Source organism: Chiloscyllium punctatum, chromosome 9, assembly GCF_047496795.1.
Source record: "Chiloscyllium punctatum isolate Juve2018m chromosome 9, sChiPun1.3, whole genome shotgun sequence".
NCBI classification, from domain to species: Eukaryota; Metazoa; Chordata; class Chondrichthyes; order Orectolobiformes; family Hemiscylliidae; genus Chiloscyllium; species Chiloscyllium punctatum.
The window spans coordinates 19,228,105-19,254,880 of record NC_092747.1 but is presented as its reverse complement, the minus strand read 5'-3'; the positions used below and the strand labels follow the sequence as shown (position 1 = coordinate 19,254,880).

The window sequence follows — 26,776 nt, the reverse complement described above, 5'->3', positions numbered from 1 at the left end:
ACCTACTGCTTTGGAACAGAGTTTCCCATTTTCAGGGCCAACACCACATAAGAAAAAAAATTTCCAGGCTTACCTGCATTAGGTAGCAATGCTGACAGGGCTCTGGCTCTTTCTTCTGCTGTGGGAAGCAACACAGACCATCCACTTTGCAACACAGCCTGTGCAGATGATTGCACTGTATTCAGAACTCCAGCATTGCTGGCAAGAGTCACCACAGTCTGCTTCAAGCTATTCAGCAGAACACTTCCTATGCCTAAACCAAGGCATTCTGGGTCAACTTGATGGCTAATAGCTGCATGTAGCTAGAATAGAAAATAAAAAGAAATAATATATTTAGACTTGTTCATACAAAACTTGAAATTACTGAAGAAAAGTAGCTTTATGTATCGTACTAACCAGGACAAGTGCAAGAATACCAAATTTCAAAGCATCATGACAATACCACAGAAGAAAAGGGTGCTGATTGATTGGACAGCAGCATTTGTGAAATGACTATGTGGGTGGTATTTGCCACCAAAAAGATATGACTACCCAGTCAAAAATTGTGCTGACAACAGAATTAAGCAAACGTATGAACATACATGAATGAATTTTATTGCCGGTACTATATCAGCTACATTAGCTGTACATCACATGGTCGAATGAATCGAACAGCACGTTCCTTCAGTTCTTTGTAATAGGCAGAAGACAAACACTCAACCAGCTCACACTTGCAAAACATGAAACTAAACATCTGCTGTCAGATGTGATTCTGTGATTGGGCAGCACTGCTGAACAATCTTCAGTGCGCTAATAGCTACACTGACAGCCATTTTAAAGCCTAGCTGAGTTAAAAACACAGCTCATTTACCCTTGTGAGAAGTGATACACAGGGGACCCATTGTCTACAAACAAAGCAATATGTTCAAGCCTGAATTTTTTTTTTAAATTAGCCAGCAGCTTAATCTAAGATCAATAAAAGCAAGTAGAAAAATAAGCTTAAAATGTGAATATAAAGCTAAGTATTGCAGATGTCAGGTCAGAAATAATAACAGAAAACATTCAAGGAAGAACCAGAGAGCCTTCAGACCATTCCAATGGGGGATGTGTGTGTGGAGGAACTGCATATCCACAGAAAATAGACAGCAGTTAGAGTCAGATAAACTGATATTGTTGAAATGACAAAGGGAGTCAGAAGAGTCCCAAATGTAGGTGGGAAGAGTCAATGGCAGAAAACAGACAGATCAACAAGAAATAAGCTCAGTTGGACAGGATAAGGCTGAGTCAATGGATCGATCAATCAGGACAGTTGTGTTTGTGGATTTTAGGAAGAAGGTAGAACACGGCTGTAAGTGGTTTGGTGGGGCAGGGAGAGGACAACTATAAGATGGAAAGCTGAAGAGGGAAGATCTTCAGAGGAGATGAAATCATTGTCAGGCCTCAAAATAATGGTTTAATGGTCAGCAGTGAGATCACAGTCCAGGGGAGATAGGAAGGAATTTCTGAGAACTGGCACCAAGCCTTGACAAGATCGGGGCTGGGATGCCAGATGACAACAGCACCACCCTTCCTGGCAGTTTCAATTAAAAAACAAGTCAGGGTTTGACCTAAGAGAATGGAGTACAGAGAGTTCAGAGAGAGACAGGTTAGTTTGGTTGATAGGACCAGAAAAATTCAGGCAGCTAATGCTATGCCAACAGTTCTGGAAAAAGATTTTGGGCGACACAGTGGTTAGCACTGCTGCCTCACAGCGCCAGAGACCCAGGTTCAATTCCCGCCTCAGGCGATTCTGTGTGGAGTTTGCACATTCTCCCCGTGTCTGCGTGGGTTTCCTCCAGGTGCTCCGGTTTCCTCCCACAGTCCAAAGATGTGCAGGTCAGGTGAATTGGCCATGCTAAATTGCCCGTAGTATTAGGTAAGGGGTAGATGTAGGGGTATGGGTGGGTTGCACTTCAGCGGGGCGGTGTGGACCTGTTGGGCCGAAGGGCCTGTTTCCACACTGTAAGTAATCTAATCTGATCTAAAAAATCAGATGAAGGGATCCAGCTCGAGAGCAGGAGTTGGAAATAGGTAAAAATGTCCATTGAACAGAAGAGGATGCCTGCCCGTATACATTTATCTCCTAACAGGACAGCCCAAGATGTCTCTCCATCGCCCTCAAATTTCAGCTCAAACAGTTCCCATCCACCACTATCATCCTCCTTCGCCTAGCTGAGCTTGTGTTCTCATTTACCATTTGTCCATTATCTCACTTTCCCAAGTCAGAGGTCTTATCTCGAGTATCCAGATGGACCCAAGATACACTCATCTTTGGTGATGTACGTAGAATACTCAGAGTCAGTCCAACTCAGGCCCCTCCCACAGCTCTTTCTCCAGTATATTCATGACTTTATCAGTGCCATTACTTGTTCTCATCTGCTTTCCCTAGAACATAGAAAAGTACAGCACAGAACATGCCCTTTGGCCCACGTTGTTGTGCCAAGGGTTAATCCTAATGTAAAATAACTACGCACCCCTCAATTCACTGCTATCCATGTGCATGTACAGCAGTGGCTTAAATGTCCCCAATGACTCTGCTTCCACCACCACCTCTGGCAACGCATTCCATGCATTCACAACTCTCTGCGTAAAGAATCTACCTCTGACATCTCCTCTACTCCTTTCCTATAATACCTTAAAACTATGACCTGGGGAAGAATCTCTGGATATTGACTCTATCTATTCCTTTCATTATCCTGTATACCTTGATCAGGTCTCCTCTCTTCCTCCTCCTCTCCAAACAGAAAAATCCGAACTTTCTTCATAAGGCAAGCCCTCCAGTCCAGGCAGCATCTGGTAAACCTTCTTTGCACTCTCGCCAAAGCCTCTGTATCTTTCCTATTGTAGGGCGACCAGAACTGGACACAATATTCCAAGTATGGTCTCACCAGGGACTTGTAGAGCTGTAGCAAAACCTTGCGGCTCTTAAACTTGATCCCCCCTGTTAACTTTGGCAGTGGCAACTTTGAGGGATCTTAAACACCCAGATCCGTCTGTTCCTCCACATTGCCAAGAATCCTGTCTTTAATCCTATATTCAACATTCGAGTTCGACCTTCCAAAAATGCATCACTTCGCATTTATCCAGGTTGAACTCCATCTGCCATTTCTCAGCCCAGCTCTGCATCCTGTCTATGTTGTGCTGCAGCATGCAGTAGCCGTCAATACTATTGACAGCACCTCCAACCTTTGTGTCATCCGCAAATTTATTAACCCACCCCTCAACCATTCATCCAAGTCATTTATAAAAACAACAAAGGACAGAGGCCCAAGAACAGAGCCCTGTGGGACCCTACTCAACACTGACCTCCGGGCAAAATACTTACCATCTACAACTACTCTGCCTTCTGTCAGCCAACCAATTCTGAATCCATACAGCCAAATCTTCCTGTATCTCATACTTCCTGACTTTATGAATGAGCCTACCATGGGGAACCTTATCAAATGCCTTGCTGAAGTCCATATACACCACATCCACTGCTCGACTTTCATCAACCTGTCTTGTCACCTCCTCAAAGAACTCTAAGATTTGTGAGGCATTACCCGCCCCTCACAAATCCATGCTGACTGCCTTTAATCACGCCATGTTTTGCCAAATAGTCATAAATCCTATCCCTCAGAATTCTTTCCAAAACTTTGCTGACCACAGATGTGAGACTGACTGGTCTGTAATTCCCAATTACCCTTCTTGATAAGGGGTACAACATTTGCCTCCTTCCAATCCTCCAGTATGACTCCTGTGGAGAGCGAGGAGGCAAAGATCTTCGCCAGCGGCTTAGCAACCTCCTTTCGCGCTTCCCAGAGAAGCCTAGGATAAATCTGATCTGGCCCTGGGGACTTATCAACCTTAATGTTTTCCAAAATTTCCAGTCCATCAACTTCATCTATCTTGATCAGGTTAAGCCTGTATCCCAGCTCCTCAAAGTTCTCATTCACAATGAGAACTTCAATTTGCTTCCAATTTCCATCTTCTCTCAGCTTTACCTGGTACAACTCTGACTTTTCCCTTCTCTTATAGAATTATACAGGCATACAGCATGGAAATGGACCCCCAGTGCAACCCGTCCATGCCAATCAGATATCGTAAACTGATCTAACCTCATTTGCCAGTATTTGGCCTATATCCATCTAAACCCTCCCTATTCATGCCTCTATTCTCCTTGATTTCTTCCCATTTCTGAAAATAAGCTGTCTACTAAGATTTGTCTACCTACCATTCTCACTGCTACCTCGACTACACGCTCTCAAACCCTGTTTCCTGCAAGGACGCCATTCCATTCTTCAGATTTCTCACACCTATTCCAACAATAGTAGATTTCACAACAGTGCTTCTGGCTTTCTTTCTCTGTAACAGAGTCTAACCCATTTCCCACACTTCCACTCTCGACCTTTCTTGGTTGATGTTGCCAGACCCGATTTTCTCAGAAATCATGCCCTGAAATTCTGTGTCAGTTACTGAGAAACTCAACCAATTTTTAAAAATGTTATTTGCCTCAGAGTGGATTGGAACAGAATTTTTCAAAAAAAAATCAATTTTGTGGCGAATTCAACTAGCCTTTTGTATTAGAATAATTTCAGTCTGAATGGGCTACTTTTATCATTAAGAAAATGTTAAACTGGTGAATTGAAACACACAGGTCTTAATTCAGGTACAGGCATGTCATTACCTGAAGTCTCAGCAGGTTGAGTGTTGCAACGGCCATACATTCTTTTTCCTGAGGTGGAGGCCAGTCTGAAGTGCCATCCATTCCTTCACATACTTGCCGCAATAGCAAATCCAGCTGCTCAAATGTCATCTGGCAAATATCCACAACAAAAGGTACACGAAGGCCAATTGACCATTCTGAACACGAAGACCAAGCAAAGCTCTAAAGCAACAGAAAATAATTTCATACACAAAGCCAAACTGTGCCTCTAATACAGTCAGCTTTAGTTTACGTGTCAGTAACTTCTGCAACTCAAAACCCAAATCACCCTCAGCTGTCTTACAGAGTTCAAATGAACTAAAGGAACCAGGAAGGTACCAGGTTTCATTACCGATAAAACAAAAGCCACAAGTAGGGACCAGATCCATCAGCTGGAGAGTATTAAAACATATGATGATATGCACATTAGCCAAGGACATAACAGGCTCAGGCATAATGCTCTCAATAGGCAAATAACATACTGACATTTAACAATAAATCATGACATAAAAATGATGGTCACTCAGTCAAAATCTAAGAAATGCAACCCATCTCTCATGTAACTCAATGAGGTTCAAAACCTTAAACAGAAAACAATTGGCAAGAGAAAGCAAAAACTTGATTCAATGATTTTCACCCCATTTTGAAGAACAATTTTGACAAAAAGATTCTCACCTTAAACGGGCATAAAAACCCAATTAAAAGCAACTCAAAAAATACAGGTCTTTGTTTTAAGAGAAGCATCAAATTCAAACTTGAGGTTTAAGGTTGCCACTTTCTATGATGGGCCATAGGCTAGAGTTGGTTTTGAAAACAAAAGAGTATGGACAGACTCTGTTTAACTACTTGTGGAACAGGTTGAATGGCAAGCATGGAAACAATCAGGAAAACTTGCTTAAGTATTTCGGAAATAAAAATGATAGACAGACAAATAGAAAAAGATCATGCTTTCACCATTACGGAAATCCAACAGTAAGAAAGAAATAGGGTGCAAATTCAATTTCTGTAGAACATGTTACTGAGAGATACAGAGGCAGATATACATTTGAAATACAAAATGTCTTTTTACCTGAGCAGCCCCACAAGCAATGCCAACAATGTGCTTGGTATCGAGGCCTGGCAGTGCAGCTGGTTCTGGTTTTGTTATCCTCAAAGTGTCAAAATGCTGACACTGATCATTACTGCCCCAACTATGAACTTCACCATCTTCAGTCAAGACCATGCAATGTGTGGATCCAACAGCAACATCAATCACTTTTTTACCTGTAATTAAACAAAGTAACCTACAAAGCAAATACTTTTTGTATCTGAACAAATATGTAAATGTAAGTGTGTTTACATGAATATATGGACGTCCAAATGGAATTGGAGTCATAATAATTGTACATATTAAACATCCTAAAGCCCTGTTCAACTTTCCTTTACTGTCTAATAAGTCTCAAAAACATACATTAGGCAAGACAGAAAAATGAATTTGTACTAAAAACTGCATCTGCTTTTGAAAATCAGAATGTATATTTTTGTACAAGTAATTCAAATAGCAATGTGCGTATCATGAACTAGTGTCTGATTAAATGTTCACAAATTATTTTTTGGTTAGGCTCTGTATCCAGCTGCAAATTGAATCATAAACTCAGAAAAGGCCAGATGTTTCCCCTCTCTTTTGCAATACTGTTCAAGTCAACAACTAAAATGCTCAAAGCAGATACTATGTGAAACAAGTGTTCCAAATTGAACCAAGTCAATGCTTCCAGTAGAAACAAAAAAAATCGATACTAGCAGAATTTTACAATCATTAATTGAGAAAATAAATCTGAGATTTGCACAATAATTCCTACTCTGCAAGAATAAGCAAAACATTTAGTTGCAAAATTAGAACTTTTGGTTATCGAGAATCGACCGAAAAGGAAAATCACTATCTCAAAGCACTTCCTGACAACTTAAATCCTTTTAAAATAGTCACTGATTATGTAAGCAACTACAGTTGCCAAATTGCACACTGCAAAGTCTCAATACTTGCATCCTCCTCACAGGTCAAATTCCCACCCAGTTTCATGTCAATTACAAACTTGGAGATGGCCCCTCCTCTAATTTATTAATATATATTGTGAATAGCAGTATGCATTATAACTGCAGTACCGCACTAGTTATTGCCTGCCACTCGGAAAAACTCCTGTTTACCCTGACTGCATTACCTGTCTGCTAATCAGTTCTCTAACTATGTCAATATCCTAAACTCAATCCCATGTGCTTTAATTTAGTATTATTCTGCTGTGGGACCTTAGAGAAAGTTTTCTGAAATTCCAAGTAAACTGCATCCACGGACTACCCCTTATAAATTTTATATTAACATTCACAAAAAACTCCAATAGATGTGTTAAGCAGGATTTCCCTTTTCTAAATTTATGCTTACTCTGTTCAATCCTGTCACTGTTTTCCAAGTGCTTTGCTCCTCAATCATTCATAATGGATTCTAGAAGTTTCCACACTACAATGCCAGGCTAACCGGTTTGTAATTTCCTGTTTTCTTTGTAACTCCTTTTTTTAAACAGTGGGTTCCTCCAATCTGGAGGAACTATTCCAGCCTCGATACAAACTTGAAAGATGACCACCAATGCATCCACTATTTCTCCAAGCCACTTCTTTATTTAGTCTGGAATGTAGATTATTGGGCCTCAGGACTTGTCAGCCTTTAATTCTATTAATGTCACCAACACCACCTTCCTACTTATACCAATTTCCTTCAGTTCCTCCTTCTCACTGGATCCTGTGATTCCCAACAGCTTTAGGATTTTATTTGTATCTTCCTTTTTAAGGACAGACTGAAATATGTATTTAATTGGTCTGCCATCACTTTGATCCCCATTATAACTCTACTGATTCTAACTGTAAGGGACTAACATTTGCCTGCACTAATTTTTTTTCTGTTCACGTATCTACAGAATCTTTTAGACTGTATGGTCGCCACAAACTTACCCTCATTTCTATTCTGCCCCACATTATCATTTCCTCTGTCCTCCATTGGTGCAGTTTAAGCTTCTCTCAATCCTCAGATCTGCCCCTTCCTTGGCTCTAATATGATCCTGAATTTTCCTTGCTAGGTAGTTCATCCATGTGCTCCTTACATATTTTCTGTTATCTATTCATCATCATCCCTTTAAGTAACATATCCCAATTTATCATAGCCAATTCACATCTATACCATCTTAGTTTCCTTTATTCAGATTCAGGACCCTAGCCTCAGAAGCTACTAAGCCACTCGCCATCTTAATGAAGAATTATATTCCATTTTGGTCACTCTTCTCCAAGGGGCCTCCCAAAGCTATAGCGTCAATTATTCCTTGCAAACAACTTCTTGCAATGTCCCAGGGATTCTGCAAACTAATAATCAGCAATTTTCAAAACTGAATACTTCGATCTTATAGAGTCACTGATCATTGAGAGCTCACTGAAACAACAGGTTTTTAAATTAGTGACAAAACAGCCTCATTCCTCATTCCCTCATTCAATGCACTCAAATTCCAATGGGAATAACAGAACAGCAATCAGATAAGGCAGCACAGACCATGGCATGAACCTGGATTATTCACATGCAGTCATTCAACAATTTGATTACTTTAGCCATTGGGAATGCAAGGTTTATTTCCAAATTTTGAGAAGGTTCAAAGAGACAACAGCAACTTGTATTTAAGAAGATCAACCACCCATGATGCTGAAACAACCTTAGCCATGAAAAGAAAACTAAGACCAGGTGTCCAACAACTTACTGAAGTGAGCCAGTTTTTAAAAGGAGGAGAGAAACAGAGGGCTTGAGAAGCAAAATTCTTGAGTTCAGGGCCCTGACAGATGAAGCCACTAACTCCAATACTGAAACTTATAAGAACGGAATGTGCAAGGGAGGTCAAATTAGAGAAGTAGAGTACACAGACATATGAATTCAGAGTCCATTTGGCCCCTTGAACATGCCCTCCCATTCAACAGAGTGAAGTAGTTGGGATTGCTCTCCCTCGAAAGAAGGTGGTTATGGGGAGATCAGGTTGAGGTTTTCAAATTCATGAGCAAGCTGGACAGAATGGTTTAGGATGAAGCTGCTTCCACTTGTGAAAAAACAAGAGAGACAGCATGGACTTAAAATGATGTACTAACAAAGCAACGGTAATCAGAGAACAAACTTTTTCACACAGCAAATTGTTAGGATATGGAATGCATTGCCTGGAAGTATGATGGAGACAAGTTTGTGTCAAGAGAGCATTAGATGCCATTTTGGATAGAATTGGTGTGCAGGGATATGGGAAAAAGTCAGAAGATCATTAGATAATAGAGATGGACTGGATAATAGAACCAGTGTAAACATGACTCTTGGAGTGGCCTCCTCTTCTGCACTGAAATAATTCTGTGACCAATAAGGTCAAGCTGATCGAACTTTGGCCTCAGTTCCATGCTCCTGCCTATCCCAACATTCTTTGACTCCCTTATCAGCCAAGAATTTGCCTCCCTCAGCCTTAAAAATATTAATTGACCCTGAATGTCTCCCCCACTCTCTGGTTAAGACTCATGACCCTGAGGGAAAATATTTTTCCTCATCTCTAGCATAATGAAAAATCACCTTACTTTAAACTACATCCCTTCGTTCTAGTCTCTCATATACCCAAAATGAACTTTCTTTCAAAATGCACCCCATCAAGTCCCTTGGGGTCTTCTAAATTTCAGCAAGATTGCCTCTTATTTTAGTGAACTCCAATGGGTGCAGGCCTTGCCTACCCAGCCTTTCTTCATCAATATAATACCCAAAGCCCTGGAATCAGTCAAGTGAATCTTCTGAACTGCTTCTAATGTCCAATTATGTCCTTTCTTAAATAGAGACCCAAACTGAATGCAGTAGTTTAGATGAGGTCTCATCAATACTCCAAAAGTATATTTTTATATTCCATCCCACTTGCAATAACCAATAATATTCATTTGTGCTAGAAGGCAAAGTAGTTCAGTGGTTAGCAATGCTGCCTCACAGTGCCAGGGACCAGGTTAGTTTCCAACCTAGGGCGACTGTCTGTGTGGAGTTTGCACATTCTCCCTGTGTCCACGTGGGTTTCCTCTCAGTTCAAAGATGTCCAGGTATGGTAGATTGATGACACTAAACTGCTACTTAGTATCCAGGGATGCACAGGTTAGGTGGATTAGCCATGGGAAATGTAGGGTTACAGGGATAGGTTGAGGGGAGCGAGACTACGTGGAATGCTCTGCAGAGAATCAGTATTGATGGGCCAAATGGCTTCTTTCCATACAAGAGGGATTCTATGATTTTTTTTTTAAACAAACTAACTTAGTGATTCAGGGCCAAGGACACCAATTCTCTGTATTGCAGAGAGTTCTGCAATTTCCCCCTATTTAAATAATATGCTTGTATGGTTGCAAGGCTGAGAGTTATTGAAATATAGAAAAGTGAGGTCATGGAGGGAGGTGAACAAAAGGAAAAAAAGTGTACAAATAAAAAATAATTGAGGATGACAAAGCAGGAGCTATTGGAGGTCAGTGATCATAGGGGTGAGGGATAATTGAGATTTGCTTTGAGTTAGGTTAAAGGCAACGGAAGGACAATGAAGGGGGACCAGCCAGCAGACCACTGGAATAGTCTAATTTAAAAGGCAGCAAAGTCATGCATGAGAAATTCGATTTAGCAGGAGATAAGCAGAGACTAAATAATACTAACCCTGAAGACACTCCAACAATTTTGGATATCGCACATGCTCTTCAGTTCCATGTCCAAGTCTTTGGGTATCACCTTTTCCCCAGGTGTAAATCTGTCCATCTTTTGTAATTGCAACGGAAAACTGGCTGCCGCAGCGTACTTTTATAATGTCAAGGTCTTGGAGCTTTTCAATCAACTTAGGGGTTTTACAGCCATCACTGCCACCTCTGCCCAATTTTCCATAGTCACCATCTCCCCAGGACCATACTTGACCTGTACAGAAATTTAAAATGACACAAAAAGCTTAAGAAATCTTGAAATAACGCAATACTGATAAAACAGTATTCATACAAAATAATTTGGAAGTTTTCTTATTGTACAAGGATACCAGAGGTGAAAATGAGTACATAACAGCAACTAAGGAGATACCCCAGTCTCAAACCTTTCCTTATCATAAGTATTGTAGCTTCTTGTAGGCCAAAATTGCTGCTATGAACAGAACAATTCAATTGTAATTAATAGATCACATCAAAAATGTCTCCTTCCATACAACTACCTAACCTTTAAAAGATGAAATACCACACTTGATCAAAATCAGAAGTGCTTCTTGCAGATGATATAACATAATGCACAAACACAAATAGTAATTTGCGACATGAAACACCACCCTAAATAGTCATCAAATTGCCATGGTTTTTTTTGGTAGATTCAATCATGGGATTACGGGGTCTCTGGAAAGACCTGCATTTATTGACCTTTCTTTGAGAATTACCCTCGAAAAGATAGTGATTATTGAACCACTTCAGAAAAGGTTAACAGTCAAGCACATGTTGGAAGTCTGAAGTCACATATTGACCGGACCCGGTAAGGATGGCAGTCTTCCTTCCTCAAAAAGGATATTATTAAATCAAAAATTATTCTAGCTTCTTATTCCAAGGTTAGTTAAATTAACTTAATTCACATTCCCCAAGTGCCAAGAAAAATCATATCTGGAATACATTATTAGCCGAGGCCTCTAGATTACTAGTACAGCATCAGAGCCACTGTGCTGACTGTGCTACCTGCTGCAGTGAAAACACCCATACCATTGCCATGCTGCATTCGCCCATATTCTCACTGCACTCAATCTCTGAAGACAAGACTTCCTCATATTTTCTTTTCCTTCAACTGTTGGTCATCTTGCATTTCACATGTTTGACTAAGACGGCGGACAATTTTCACACCCAGGATGTGGGTGTCCCTGGCTAAGCCTGCATTTACTGCTCATTCCTAATTGTTAAAAGTCAACCATATTACTGTGGGTCTGAAGCCACATTTAGGCCAGATCAACTAAGGATGACAGAATTCCTTCCTCAAAGGGCACTAGTGAACTAGATGGCTTTTTCCCCCGACAATGAGCAATGCTTTCATGGTCATCATTAGACCTTTAATTCCAGATTCTTCATTAAAATTCAAAATTCCACCATCTGCCATGGTGATACTTGAACCCAGATCCCCAGAACAAGAGCTGAGTTTCTGGGTTAATAGTGTAGCAATAATACACAAGGCCATCACCTCCCCATAAATCACAGAATCCCTGACCTCCCATAATATTACTTCCTTCAATAAGTCATATATCACAAATACGTTTACAATTAAAACATTCCCCCCCCTTCATTTGCAGAGATTAAACTTGAGATATCAAATACCAATAACCTGAGGAAAGACAGCCAGCCTATTATTTTTTAAACAACACTGCATCCAAGCTTCCTATGAACAATCCCAGTCTTTTGACCAACAATACTAATTAGGAGAGCATTCCAATTAGGGATCACTCTTTCCATACAAAGTCATGACTTCAGCTTTGAATTTGCATGTTAAAACATTAACTCCTGCCTCTACAACCTACGTAGTACAGTTTCTGTTTAACTTAAATAGTGCTGCAAGTTAATCTTTATTATCTACCATTCTCAGCCACTGCTAGAGTCTGGGCATCACCACTGCCACATGCGACATCGATAATTTTCAATCCTTTCAGTCCAGTCACCAGAATGGGTGTAGTCTGATCTTCACTGGACCCTGGAAAGACCAAGAGATTACCAAGTTTAAGGTTTAAAAATGGAACACATTTTCTTTTCACTGATAACAGCAGAACTTGGAAAAAATGAAAATTTGGTTAAAAAAACCTTCAAAAAGAAAAAGGTGGACATTTTCTGTTCACAAAATGCAGTAAAAACTAAAAGTCAAAAATGTTAGTATATGGTGTCCTTTCAATTCTGTTACAGCAAATACGTTTCATCACACATCGATGAAACTCTAAATATGAAGAGCCAAGATTTCCATCAGATATTTCTTTCAGAAAAATCAAATACATTTGTAATAAGAATCTACAAAGATGTTGCAAAGAGTCAGCACTTTTCCAAGGTGCATCTCAGAAGTCTCAAGCTACAGGGATTTACAGAAGTTGGAGATTCAATTGTACTGCCTCCTCACAATTTGGGTAGAGATAAATCATGAAAAGAACAAATGTTCATAAACATTTATCCCTTTGTCAAATAAGGAGAATTTATCTCAAGCTTTTCAACATCATTAGGAACCTGAAAATAATCAAACATTTCTGATTCAGACAATTCCAAAGCAAAGCTATGGTAATTTGCAAACCAGAGAACACTTTATTGCAATACCCATGATCTATAGATGAAATACGCTTGACATCTTTTACAATTCGGATAGAATTTCCAGCAGATAAATTGCATCAATACCATGTCCAAGTCGGCCATAGTTTCCTCTTCCCCATGTATACAATTCCCCTTCTGAGGTTATAGCTGCACTGTAGGTGCTTCCACAGGCCACATGAACAACATGCTTTCCCACTTGCTTTCCTGACAAAGCAGCTATCATCTTTGGCTCCTCAAGAGAACTGTTGAAAGCACACACAAAAAAATTATAGAACAAAACATTCTTTTCAACCATCTGAAGTTACTTAATAGTTAGGCTTAATATCTATTTACTGTCACAGTTGGAAAGTTTGTTCATGCCCAAATTATCACCGCAAACCAAATCACCATGCATTTCAAAAGGCATTTGCAAATTTTAAAACATTTCTTGCATGATGTTACATTCCAGGATACAAAAACAAATTAAAAACAACGTACTGGTCAGCTCCAGATTGAGATTAACTTTAGCTTTTCTTTGTTCTAAGATACTTTTAGACTAACTGATATTTAATCCATTACCTATATAGTAACTGAGCATTACTTGATTGAAAATTTGGGTATATAGATAAAACTCTGGATTACTGGTGCTGGAAGAGCACAGCAGTTCAGGCAGCATCCAACGAGCATAAAACTGCCTATTTTAGAATTGAACAACTTTTAAGAATATATGGAACTATGCAGAATATCCAGCATGTCACATTTAATTCTGACATACAAGGGTAGGTAGAGTTACCAGAGGATGGTATTAGGTCAAAGTGGAGAAGACAGTCCACCCACTTCACTCAAGTTGACAACAAACATCACAGCAACATTGATAGAAATCTACAAACAAAACATCAGTCTCTACACCAAGACAAGGAGTGGTAGACAATATAAAGGAGCTCCTGCAGAATGGCATGTTTAGTGAAAAATTAAAAACATGTAAAATTTACATGCCTAGCTGGCAAAGCACAAATAATAATGGGTTTACTTGGTTTTCACGTAATCCTAAGGTTTTAAGAAGTTGACATAGTCTGGGGAGAAGTGGAACAGATACTCGCCTTTCACATCCCTGAAAACTTTTCCTGCCTTAGCCAACTTTCTGATAAAAGTAACGTCACCACCATTTCAGAGACCTATAGAATTTTGTTCTCATTAGAGTGACAATTAGTGGTGGTTTAACATGATCGCCACGACCGCCAGGCAAGGGGTGAGGTCAAGAAGGCGAGACCTTCATGTTAAACTCAGTTCAGCAAGTTAAATTGACAAAAAAAAACTTGTTTGGTAATAACTGGCACCAAGATGGCAATCTCAAATCAGGGAGGACAGAGGCTACTAAGAAAATGCATTCCTCTAAGACTGATTGATCTGGAATGTGGGTCGAGTAAAAGCTGTTACATCTTGTAACTTCTGCTGTAGTGGGCATAAGTTGGCAAAAGGTTCACAAGCTGGTTAAGAGTAACATTGTTCACCATTGTGTTTTCACGTACATCGTGCACTTCAATGAGCACAAAAGTTCACAGTAACGAGTACTGTGTACAGTTCTGGTCACCTTGCTGTAGGAAGGATATTATTAAATTGGAGAGGGCTCAGAAAAGATTTACCAGGATGTTGCCAGGACTGGAGGATTTCAGTTATAAGGAGAAGCTGGATAGGTTGGGACTTTTTTCACCAGACCACATGAGATTGAAGGGTGACAGTATATAGGTTTATAAAATCATAAGGGGCATAGATGATTAGCAAAGGTATTTTCCCTTTGGTGGTAGCAGAGTTCAAAATTAGGGCATATTTTTAAGGTGAGACGAGAAAGATTTAACAGGGACCTGAGGAGCAACTTTCCCCACACAGACTGTGGTTCATATGTGCAATGAGCTGCCAAAGAAAGTGGTAGATGCAGGTACAGTTACAAAATTTAAAGACATTTGGAAAGGTATGTGAAGAGGAAAGGTTTAGAGGGATATGAGCAGGCAAATGGGTCTAGTTTAATTTGGGAAACTTGGTTGGCAAAGACAAGTTGGACCAAAGGGTCTGGTTCCATGTTGTATGGCTCTATGACTTCACAAGTTCCAGCAAACTTAGTTACTTGAGGTCTTTATGGATTCCCTTTTAACTTCACTAATTCAGTTATGCATTATCAATGTATCAATTTTTTTTTTAAAGAGAAGTTCCAATACATACACAGTATCTCCATGGCCAAGTCTTCCACCATCACCACATCCCCAAGAGAACACCTCCCCAGCTGCTGACAAGGCCAGAAAATGTTGGCCATCTGGATGCGATGCAACTTTTACAATGTTCCTTGAGGCAAGTCCCTGAACCAACTGAGGTGCCTTTCATTAAAATAAAAATGAGAAATTAGGACCATATCAGCAACTCTAAACAGGATTCTTAAAATATCTAATCTTAAACATACCAACACAATTCTCAACAGCAAATCAGACTCTCACACTATAAAGACTGCAGTGGAAGCATACAACCACTGCAAAACAAATTCTGGATTAGTGGTGCTGGAAGAGCACAGCAGTTCAGGCAGCATCCAAGTAGCTTCGATTTCGAAGCTACTTGGATGCTGCCTGAACTGCTGTGCTCTTCCAGCACCACTAATCCAGAATCTGGTTTCCAGCATCTGCAGTCATTGTTTTTACCCCACTGCAAAACAAAATCAGGAAGAAAATGTTAAAAATCACACAACACCAGGTTATAGTCCAACAGGTTTAATTGGAAACAACGTTTTTTGAGTGCTGCTCCTTCATCAGGTAGTTGTGGAGTATAAGATGATAAGACACAGAATTTATAGCAAAAGTTTAGTGTTATGTAACTGAAATTATACATTGAAAAAAACCTTGATTGTTTGTTCAATCTCTCATCTGTTAGAATGACCATGTTAGTTTCACTGCTTACATATGTGGATCACAAAAAAAATTACATTTTCAAGTGAACTTGAACAATTGGTGTCAGCCCAGACAATATATTAGGTATTAGCACCCCTCTGGGCTATTGTCTGTGCCATAATGTTTAGACTGATTCTAATCTAAAAAATGAATTAACAGAATCTTACATGGATCCATGCAGTTTTTGAGCAAAGTACAATGTAACTGTGCAAGGACGAATTCGTGTGTGTAGGAGTTGGGGTTGGGGTTGAATGAGAGAGAGGGCAGAGCGAGAGGGCAGAGCGAGAGGGCAGAGCGAGAGGGCAGAGCGAGAGGGCAGAGCGAGAGGGCAGAGCGAGAGGGCAGAGCGAGAGGGCAGAGCGAGAGGGCAGAGCGAGAGGGCAGAGCGAGAGGGCAGAGCGAGAGGGCAGAGCGAGAGGGCAGAGCGAGAGGGCAGAGCGAGAGGGCAGAGCGAGAGGGCAGAGCGAGAGGGCAGAGCGAGAGGGCAGAGCGAGAGGGCAGAGCGAGAGGGCAGAGCGAGAGGGCAGAGCGAGAGGGCAGAGCGAGAGGGCAGAGCGAGAGGGCAGAGCGAGAGAGAGAGAGCGAGAGGGCAGAGCGAGAGGGCAGAGCGAGAGGGCAGAGCGAGAGGGCAGAGAGAGAGAGAGAGAGCGAGAGAGAGAGAGCGAGAGAGAGAGAGCGAGAGAGAGAGAGCGAGAGAGAGAGAGCGAGAGAGAGAGAGCGAGAGAGAGAGAGCGAGAGAGAGAGAGCGAGAGAGAGAGGGCGAGTGAGAGAGTGAGAGCGAGTGAGAGAGTGAGAGAGAGAGAGAGAGTGAGAGAGAGAGAGAGAGAGTGAGAGAGAGAGAGTGAGAGAGAGAGAGTGAGAGAGAGTGAGAGAGAGAGAGAGAGTGAGTGTTTTGGCAAATAGGGTTAAAGAGAATCAAAAGAGATTCTCTAAATCTATAAAGTGTTCAGCCACGGGGCGGTTGGGTTGGTTGGTGCGGGTGTCCCAGAGGTGTTCTCTGAAATGTTCCGCAAGAAGGCGGCCTGTCTCCCCAATGTAGAGGAGGCCACGTCGGATGCAGTAAATGATGTGTGTGGAGGTGCAGGTGAATTTCTGATGGATATTGAAGGATCCCTTGGGGCCTTAGAGGGAAGTGAGGGGGGAGGTGTGGGCGCAAGTTTTGCCTTTTTTGCGGTTGCAGGGGAAGGTGCCAGGAGTGGAGGTTGGGTTGGTGGGGGGTGTGGATCTGACAAGGGAGTCGCGGAGGGAGTGGTCTTTCCGGAATGCTGATAGGGGCGGGGAGGGAAATATATCCTTGGTGGTGGGGTCCGTTTGGAGGTGGCGGAAATGACGAAGGATGATCCGATGTATCTGGAGTTTGGTGGGGTGGTAGGTGAGGACGAGTGGGGTTCTGTCCTGGTGGCGATTGGAGGGGCGGGGTTCAAGGGCAGAGGTGCGGAAAGTGGAGGAGATGCGGTGGAGAGCATCATCAACCACGTCTGAGGGGAAATTGCGGTCTTTGAAGGAGGCGGCCATCTGGGTTGTTTGGTATTGGAATTGGTCCTCCTGGGAGCAGATGCGGCGAAGGCGAAGGAATTGGGAATATGGGATGGCATTTTTACAGGGGGCAGGGTGGGAAGAGGTGTAATCTAGGTAGCTGTGGGAGTCGGTCGGTTTATAGTATACGTCCGTGTTGAGTCGGTCGTCTGAGATAGAGATGGAGAGGTCTCGGAAGGGGAGGGAGGAGTCTGAGACGGTCCAGGTAAATTTGAGGTCGGGGTGGAAGGTGTTAGTAAAGTGGATGAACTGTTCAACCTCCTCATGGGAGCAGGAGGTAGCGCCGATACAATCATCTGAAACAGTTTGGAGCAAGTTCACTAGATCGATTCCTGTAATGAATGGGCTATCTTATGAGGAGAGTTTGAGCAAGTTAGGCTAGACTTATGGAAGCTTAGAACAATGAGAAATAAATCTTCTTGAAAAAGGAGGAAGATCCTGGATAAACTTGATAGGGTACATGCACATTGTCAGAGAATATTGCCACTAGTGAGGAAATCTGCAACCATGTGACAGTTAAAAATAAAGTATAACCCAATCAAGACTGTGATTAAGGAGGAGCTTATTTTCTTAAAGGATCATTCATTTTTGGATTTCCTCTTCACAGAGAACGGTGGAGGTTTTGAGTCATTGAATAGATTTAGAGATTTTGAGTAAAAGTTTCTTTTTTTTGGGGCGGGGGGGTGGTTGCATATGCTTTGCATGCTGTACTTTCATCCTTTTGTTGTGGGCATGAAAAGCAGAAAATGCAAAAAGGCTGCTTAATCTATGCAAACCCAAAAGGTCCAAGCTTCAGCATTCATATAACTAAACTATCACTTCATGAACCGATATAAATATGGGTCTGGAACTTCTTGCAAGGTTGCTAATTCTGGTTGCACATATTACTGGAGGTCAGATGATAAATTTTCTGACAATATGTCAAGTGGTCACATCACACTTGCAATTGTTGTTAAGATTAGTTTGACTCAAGTACTTTTGTTCAATCTTTCAGGAACTGTTTCTTCTTCCATCCAACTGAACTGTCTGCTGATTGATTGCAGAGAGTACCCTTTGCAAGGTCCAAAGGAAGTTAGCAATTTTAACTGTTTTAAATTTAAAAGTACGTTAAGTATCCCCTGGGCAGAGTTAGAGAGGATGAGACTGTCAAGAGGAAGAGCAACAATTCACTTTCTCTCACACAATGATAGTCCAAGGGAGTTGAGTCTCAGGTAAATGCCCAAATGAGCTAACTAGACCAAACGTTTGCCATATATGTCTATATATTTTAGATTAGGACCTTTTTATGCAAACAAAAGCAGTTAACTGGTCATTTCTCTCATTCGTTGTGTAGGATTTTGTATTACATTTATCTGCAGATCAGAACAAACTAAAGTAAGTCATTAGTTTTGACAACATGAAAGGTGCTGTATAAATGCAAGTTCTCTCTTTAAATTTTGCCTGGTTAATTCACAAGATTGATGAAAACAGCCATAATGATTCTAATTTTCTTTTTAGTGACTGAAGCAAACCTAATCCAACTATCAAAAATCAGTACACAATAGAAAGGTAAAAGAAGCACTATAAACTTACCAGTGTATCACTGCTGTATGCTTGAATGTAAACCCTTCCATTCCTTGATAGAATGATGAAACATTTCTCAGCACAGGCAATCTGCATCACTCCAAGATTGGCAATGCCTTCACATTGAATTGGACAAATCACCGTTGTTTGGCTTCTCCATCCAAGCAGCCCCCAGCCAAGGACTTCTTGCAAAGATCCCTACCACAAAATTCAAAAGAAAACAAGAATTCTCAGTGCAAATCAATGTTCCAGGCAATGTCAGTATCCATACTTGTACACAAATTTTGAAGTTAAAAGAGGAAACAATGACTGATAGGATTACTTAAAAAGTTTCAGAAACATTCTGGTAAAAGTGGAGGTTTTGGGTCATTGAACAGGTTTAGATAATTTTTTTTTTCCTTGAGTGGGGTGGAGGGGTAGTTGCACATGCCTTGTATACTGTGCTTTCACCCTCTTGTGTGCTAGGAAAACAGAAAATGCAAAAAGGCTGCTTAATCCATGCAAACCCAAAACATCCATGTTTGGTTATATGAATGCTGAAACTATAATTTCATGCAAAAATCTACAAATGCTGAGGGAAAGGAAGCCCTACCAGAAATTTCAACCCATCTTTTCTGTACACAGATCCTCACTCACCAACTGAATATTTACAGCATTTTGAGTTCAGCTACATAAAAATATCTTAGGAAGTTGAACCTCTCCAGCATGAGGAGCTGGTTATATCCTGGAGTTGGTCTATCCATTGCAATGAGAGCTACAAAATCAGACAGGTCTGAATCTTGGGCCCAAGACCAGGAGTGTACACTTACACTTTTAAGATTGCCAACTTTCCAGGGTCTCCAGTGATTAAAGTTGAACTTTCAGGAAACCTCAGCAGGATATATAGAAATTTTGCTCTTTTCATTTTCTATAGACAGCTGTCTTTATTAGTCATAAAACTATTAGAAATGGGAGTGCGATATTATTTTTGACAAGGTGGGCAAAGATTTGCTGCAGCCATCAGGGATTGTCCAACCAGAGCTACATGGTGCAAGTTCGATCTGTAGCAAACTCACCAAAATTCAACTTCAACTTGGTTTGTATTAATATGTGAATTACATCATTTCACTTATGCTTTACCAGGTGCAAAATAAACAATAAGAAATGTTGCTGATAAATCCAGCAAGACCTCCACATTCGGTGGATCCCTCTATCATGAGTACTGCACCCACACACTCTTTTCAAAGACAGCAAGAGACAGTTGGGTTCATCAGTGTTAATCATGCCCAAGAGAACATCTAAAGCCAAACTGGAAAGTATTGCAACTCAGACTGAGAGGAGAGTCGTCTCTTAGTTGCACTAAGCAACTTTTAGTTTCAATTGGAGAGCATAGATATCTTAGAGATAGAGATTCCAATGTTACACATCATCCAATCTAGGAGCCTCAAAAGGACAGGCAGCGAGTATAGAAATGGACTCAAATATAGCTAAAAGTGCCCACCATATTACATCTTCAAAGTGTCTGGCAACCAAATTTGAATTATGGATTAGATTGCAAAAAGCATGACAAATCATTTGAAATGGATACTTCTATGCTCATGTTGAGACTTCAAAGTAATTTGCACATTTTTACCTTTTGAGATGGAGGAGAGCTACATTGTGGTGGCATGCAGGGAGTTGACAAACGGTCTAAATGAGCCATAATCACCACTGCTGTCTGCCGTAGGTCTATAGCCAAATCATTATCTTGGGGTAAAGTAAGATATCTCAAGAAACATTCATTTGGGCTCAAAGGATTTCCCAATATCTGGAATAAAACAAAATATCATTTAATTCATGATTTTTCAACAGCAGATACATTACTGCAATTCACAAGTTAGTTTAGACATTTGAAGAATACAAACCCAAAATTAGACAAAGTTTACTAGTACCTCATGAAACCAGTGCAATTAAACTGACACAAGTATCTTAGGGTTTTAAGGAAAAACTTAGTGATCAAAATATTAGAGGTGGATTCCCCTACTGTAGGTAAAGTAACCTTGAAGATGTTATTACCATCGTAAAGAACACCTTCATGTGACTGTCACTCAATCAATAGAAACGTTGCATTTGTGAGTTTGGGTGAGAAGTTTCAAAGGGAGGTACTTTGAAACTACCTACAGAAGGTGATATAGAAGGGAAGGCATGGAAGTTAAACAAGTGTATTTCTGGGTTCGTTTTCTCAGTGAGGTCCATCTTGCAGGAAATAAGTTGCTTCCACTCTGACAATTCAGCAATGTTTGACAACAAAGAAAACCGAGCAGTCATATTTATGAAACGCATCAAAAGTTTGCTGTGAGGAGACTCAATGGATTTTGAGCATAAATAAATAAATAAATAAATAAATAAAAAGGAATTTAAGATTGGAGATCAGCTTTAAATACAAAAAATTAGATGTTAAGCAGAATAAGTCAGGGGTAACTTCGGATTAACAATCTTACGTGAAGTATTAACTACTACTTGTCAAATTGAGCCAATCCTCAAAGAAAAATGATTTTGCACCCATGAAAAACCAAATCAGCTAACAAATTTTACTGGACAGTTAAACTGGTCATGCACTCAGGCAGATACAATGCTTATGATGATTTATGCCAAGTATGATGATGAAAGAGGCTACTGATGAGGGAGTCTTGAGAACAAACAGGGAATCAAGTTCAGAAAAATGCATACTCTACTTTGCAGCCTTAAATAATCTAGAAGATATAAAGCCAGTCCTTTTCAGTGCAAACCTTCTGGGTGGATATTGGAGTAAACATGGTTTATCATGCCCTTGGTGGAAAATAATGATAAATGTTCTTCAATGGCATGGGAAACCAAGAAAATAAAAAAGAATAACAAATGGAAACAGAAATTGCGTGAGAAATTCAGCACGTCTGACAGCATTGTATGGAATTGAATTGAACTGAATTAGCTTATTGTCACATGTACTCAAATGAGTACAGCAAAGGTTTAGAAGTCACCACTTACAGCACCATCTAAGTACAAAGGTAGGAAGGTACAGATTCTTTAAGCAAAAAAGAAAAATAAAGAAATAAAAAGGCCAGCATAACAGACCTTCAAAAGTACAAAATCATTATGATAAATCAGAAAATTTTTAAAAAGCTCAGAGTAACAGTCTTTCTACAGCGTAGAAACAGGCCAAAGATCGATCTGCTGACAGTACACTAATCGCAATCAAGTCCAGTAATGTTTTGTGAAGTTACTTAAGAGTCCAGAATTATTAGCACCATTTAATCACACAATTGTTAAAAGTCCAAGTCTCATTGCTGAGTTTAATTAATTTTCAGTCAAGTGTTAAACAGTAAAATGATACAGGAGAGGACATTTGCCAAAAAGAGAAAGATCTGATAGTCAACCACAGGGGCATATAATATCTGCATCTTTCACCTACTAATACAATTTACTACTGAACCAAACAATAAAATCTACAGTAGCACTTTCAAATCTAAAACTGAAATTCATGACTTGTTCACCTTCCAGTTAGACATGAAACCCAATTGAAAAAGCAACAACAACTGCAAATAGAACTAGTGTTTCTCACAAACAGCATTAGATGAATAGGAGTCATTAATTCACCATTCCCAAATTTGTCTTAGTTTTAATTTACTTCAAAGGACATGGGTGTCGATGGCTAGGCCAGCACTTATTACCCATAGTTGTCATTTATTTTTTCCATTCCAGATTTCTATTGAATTCAAATTTAACCACCTGCTGTCATGATTCGAACCCATGCCCACAGGTTCTGGATTATTCGTCCAGTGACATTATCACTACACTGCCACGTCCCCAGGCAAGTGCTTGGTAGTATTGGAGCCAAAGAGGTGTTGCTGTACACCCATGCTCTTGATCGTCCTTTTTCTATTCAATGTCTAAACAAAATTTATGCAAACGAAGTTTGCAAACATTCATTTTGCTTATCCATAATCATGCAGGAGTTCCCCAAATGCACCTTTTTTGGTTCTACTGTCTACTACCCATGCTTAAAACTTCAAACTTCGAACATGTTACACTGTGTAAAATCAAAAGGATGTATTCCACGTTATTGATATGTTGCTCTGAGCAGCTACAGTCAATTACATTCAGCCAGTGAACAGAGGTAGGGAGGAAGGAACAAACATGCACTATATCCTCATGTGCAGCAACCTTTTTCCAAAAATGCACACAGGACTCCTTACATTTCATACCGGCAATGCAAGACAAATGTATGTAGTACTTTGTTTTTAATTGACATGAAAGCTTTCTCTCAAGTCCACTCATACCTCTTCATCTGCAGTTGGCGAATCTTTTCCACACTGTATACTCTGGAATCTCTGCAGAAGAGGTAAAAGTGGTGCGCTAGTACCTTGTGAGGACCTTTCATTGTCAGTTTCCCTGGTTCCATTTTCCCAAAGCTGCAGTAGTAGCAAAACAGCGGACAGCATTTGGCTATTAAGAAAAATGAATATTCAATAAATGAGGCATTCAAAACTAGGTTCTCGCATATTTTGCCAAGATTTTTGAAAAACGTGTGCAGGCATCATGCCTCATGTATTTCAGTCATCCATGCTTTCTATGTCTGAATGTAAAAACATTGTATATTCCCACTGGTCGACACCATTTAACTTTAACATACACTTACTGCCTAACTTTCATGTTGTTTTGATAAATACGTTGGTCCCACAAAAGATTCACACATCCTGACACAGCAGTGTTGGTGAATGATACAAACTTATTTCCTGCAAATTCAAGCGGCTACTCAAATACGAGACTAGATATTCAGGGTCAATAGGTCATTCAAGCATAGAAACCACAGCTAAACCCAATCCTATTCTCAGCTGATAAACATTCCCACAAATTATAAACAGCAATGGGCATATTAAATTAAGTAATATACTTAAAGTAAAACTCAAGGTATGGTCATTCCCAAGAGCAAGGCAAACAATTGATACAAAGCACCAATTTGAAAGGGTGACCAATATTTAGTGAAAGAAAGAAAAAAAAGCATTCAATAAACTAACTAGGGTCCCAGGCTACATTTACAAATCACTTAAAGTTTGGGTCCTCTTAGATCTTGATCCTTTTATAAGCGGGACCAGTTTCCCCCAATCTACTCTAGGGAGACCTCTTATGCTTTTGTAAACCCAGCAGATTTCCTCTTAGCATTCACAATGTCCCTAAAGCAAAGCACCAGGAACTGCACACAATACTCCAGCTGACATTTAACAAGTATTGTGTATAGATTCAGTGAAACCTCCTTTCTCATCTATGTCCCTATTAAAATAGCCAACATCATTTAAGCTTTATTAGCTCCTCTTTCCATCCGTCCTGCCACCTTCAGTGATCTATCCAACAATTCTTCTTCAATTTCAAACCCTCCTAGGTATACAGTTAACTTTATCATCATGGGTATCACATCAAATTTTCCTTAGCACGAGGTATGACTCCAAACAACTGGAAGATTTCTTTGATTCCCATTTATTCTAGTTTTACAACTTTTCTTTGACGTCACACGCAGTAAAATGCCTCTTTGATGTCAAGAATAATGATCCCAATGGAATTCAACACTTTTACTCATTTTGGATCAAGGTCAGGAGCTGAAGGGGCCTTGTGGAACTCAAATTGAGCAGTGAGAAAATTAACGTTGAGTAATGCCTCTTAACAGCACTGTCGAAGATTTGTTCTTTTTTTATTGTCATGAATTCCCTGGGCAATTTCTTACAATGCTAGGTAGATGCCAGCGCTACAAACAGTGTGCTACTAACCAAGTATAGATGAAACAAAAGGGATAGAAAATTGTTACAACCCAAGCAATTATAAAGATGAGGAGTAAAGACCAGAATTTAAGCTTAAAACAGCTCCCACTGGTAGGTAACAAAATCAAAAGCATTAACTCGATAAGCCAAAAGTCATGTTTAAGCCTGTGGAGTTTCTATGTTCATGTTCTGACAGGTCTAAAATGTCTTAGGCAGGAGTCTGCAAAAGTTAATCTGAAGAATAAAAGTTACTTCGCAAAAACTGCATTACCTCGAAATATATAAAAATGCAAAACACTTTTTAGAAAAATTCTATTTCATTCAATAAAGACTGAATTACAGCACAACTTTTATCAAAAATGATATAATATTCAAACACAAATGAAGGAATTTAAAATATAAAAACATATAACATGCAGTACCAAAAACAGACAAAGCCAGCCCAAACGGTCTGCTTCCATGCTGTACAACTGGCTCAGTAACAGGAAGATGAAGTGTATTGGTGAAGTGTATTGTAGATGAAGTGTATCAGGAAGTGTATTGGTGATTCAAAAGTGGTACGCATGTCGAATTAAAATTACATTCAAGTTACTAACCAATGCCGTATTCCCACATTATTGACATTGAAGTACAATCACTTAAAAAATTTTCCAAAGACCCAATCTATATAAAGGTCATTTCGACTTGATCAGTAACGATCACGGAAAGCCCATTAAAAATGCAGGAGATCAGTTCTATCCCCAATCCTCAGGGCTCCCCTTGAAGCTAACTGCTGGCGAGGCAAATGGTTCGAAATTGGAATAACAGGAATGTGCAAATGACAGATGTTAACAAGTCCCCTTGATTATACAGCTTTCAAGTCAGTCATGTTGCAAGCCCTGGTCATCACGCTCATGACAATTTTTAAAGTTTATCAGCACAAAGATGCGTAGGCGAGGTGGATTAGCCATGAGAAGTGCACATTTACAGGGATATGGGGGGGGGGGGGGAGATCTGAGTGGGATGCTCTTCAGAGGGTGGATGTGGACTCAATGGACCAAATGGCCTGCTTCCATATTAATTATTCTATGATCAAAGTACTTTTGAAATAAATTTGGACAAGTGCAACAAGCTAGATTATCAATGAATGCCTCAAATCAACTTGATACCATTCTTCCCTATTTCATTACTGAGGCAGTTTGGTTTAGTAATTACTTAAAAATAAAACAATTTAGTTTAACCCATGAAAATACACTAGTTTGCATTCCTTACCTCAGTGTTCCCCTTTGTACTGCCAATTCTAGAAGTATTGCAAGAGCCAAATGCTGGTCTTGAAGTGGAATGTTCCCTGATCCCTTAGAGCTTGGTGCTCCATGAAGATCACTGCACAACAGAATTTTAAGCAAATTATATGAAGCCAGTAAGTTTCCTTTCTAGTCAAAATATCAAATTTAAGCTTGTCCATAACACCAACTTACCCTGTGACAACAGACCTGAGAAATTTTGTTGCTCTCTCCACTACTTCTAGCCACACACTGGATACTGTGCCTTCATCAAACAAGGATGCTTCTGGGAGAGAACGAAGTGCATCCAAAGATTCTTGTAGTAACTCACTGCACAAGTCTGCATCTTCACCTTAAAAATAAAAATAAACAAAATGCGCCTGGAAAGCTTTCAAAAAAAAAATGTGAAATCTGTATTTAGTCCAAAGAGCAAGTTGTGCACCATCATGCAGCATTCCCACTTACCTGACCTCCAAGCTCTGCGAAGGAATGCAAAGGCAAAAGAAAGTGCTGCTCTGGATCCAACCCTGGCAAGTCCTTCAACGCCTTTCCCAACTGGCCTAGAACTGACATTTTTAAAAGATGTTAAAATGACATGCATGCCAACTTTTTAATGCGCAAGTATACAAGCAAAATAAGCATTTCTTTTTCTGTTACCTCCTAAATGCACTGGATCTCAATGGGGAAATAACTCTTACAAATGCCAAAGGT

At 40.1% G+C, this 26,776-nt stretch overlaps 1 protein-coding gene across 10 annotated transcripts in view; it reads right to left on the bottom strand.

The window, feature by feature from the left end:
* Window positions 1–26,776, bottom strand: part of herc2 (HECT and RLD domain containing E3 ubiquitin protein ligase 2) — a 231,639-nt gene that overhangs the window by 151,846 nt on the left and 53,017 nt on the right. For 7 of the 10 annotated variants that reach the window (XM_072576977.1, XM_072576980.1, XM_072576976.1 and 4 more), the window contains exons 5-17: window positions 26,531–26,631; window positions 26,261–26,417; window positions 26,055–26,165; window positions 23,331–23,496; window positions 20,666–20,839; window positions 19,063–19,251; window positions 15,242–15,393; window positions 13,130–13,287; window positions 12,333–12,446; window positions 10,410–10,661; window positions 5,772–5,965; window positions 4,685–4,885; window positions 74–302 (exon numbers count right to left, since the gene is read on the bottom strand). In XM_072576977.1, coding sequence (XP_072433078.1) covers window positions 74–302; window positions 4,685–4,885; window positions 5,772–5,965; window positions 10,410–10,661; window positions 12,333–12,446; window positions 13,130–13,287; window positions 15,242–15,393; window positions 19,063–19,251; window positions 20,666–20,839; window positions 23,331–23,496; window positions 26,055–26,165; window positions 26,261–26,417; window positions 26,531–26,631 — 2,198 coding nt within the window. The remainder of the gene's footprint in view (window positions 1–73; window positions 303–4,684; window positions 4,886–5,771; window positions 5,966–10,409; window positions 10,662–12,332; window positions 12,447–13,129; window positions 13,288–15,241; window positions 15,394–19,062; window positions 19,252–20,665; window positions 20,840–23,330; window positions 23,497–26,054; window positions 26,166–26,260; window positions 26,418–26,530; window positions 26,632–26,776) is intronic. The other 3 variants (XM_072576979.1, XM_072576984.1, XM_072576985.1) reach the window with 1 other exon arrangement.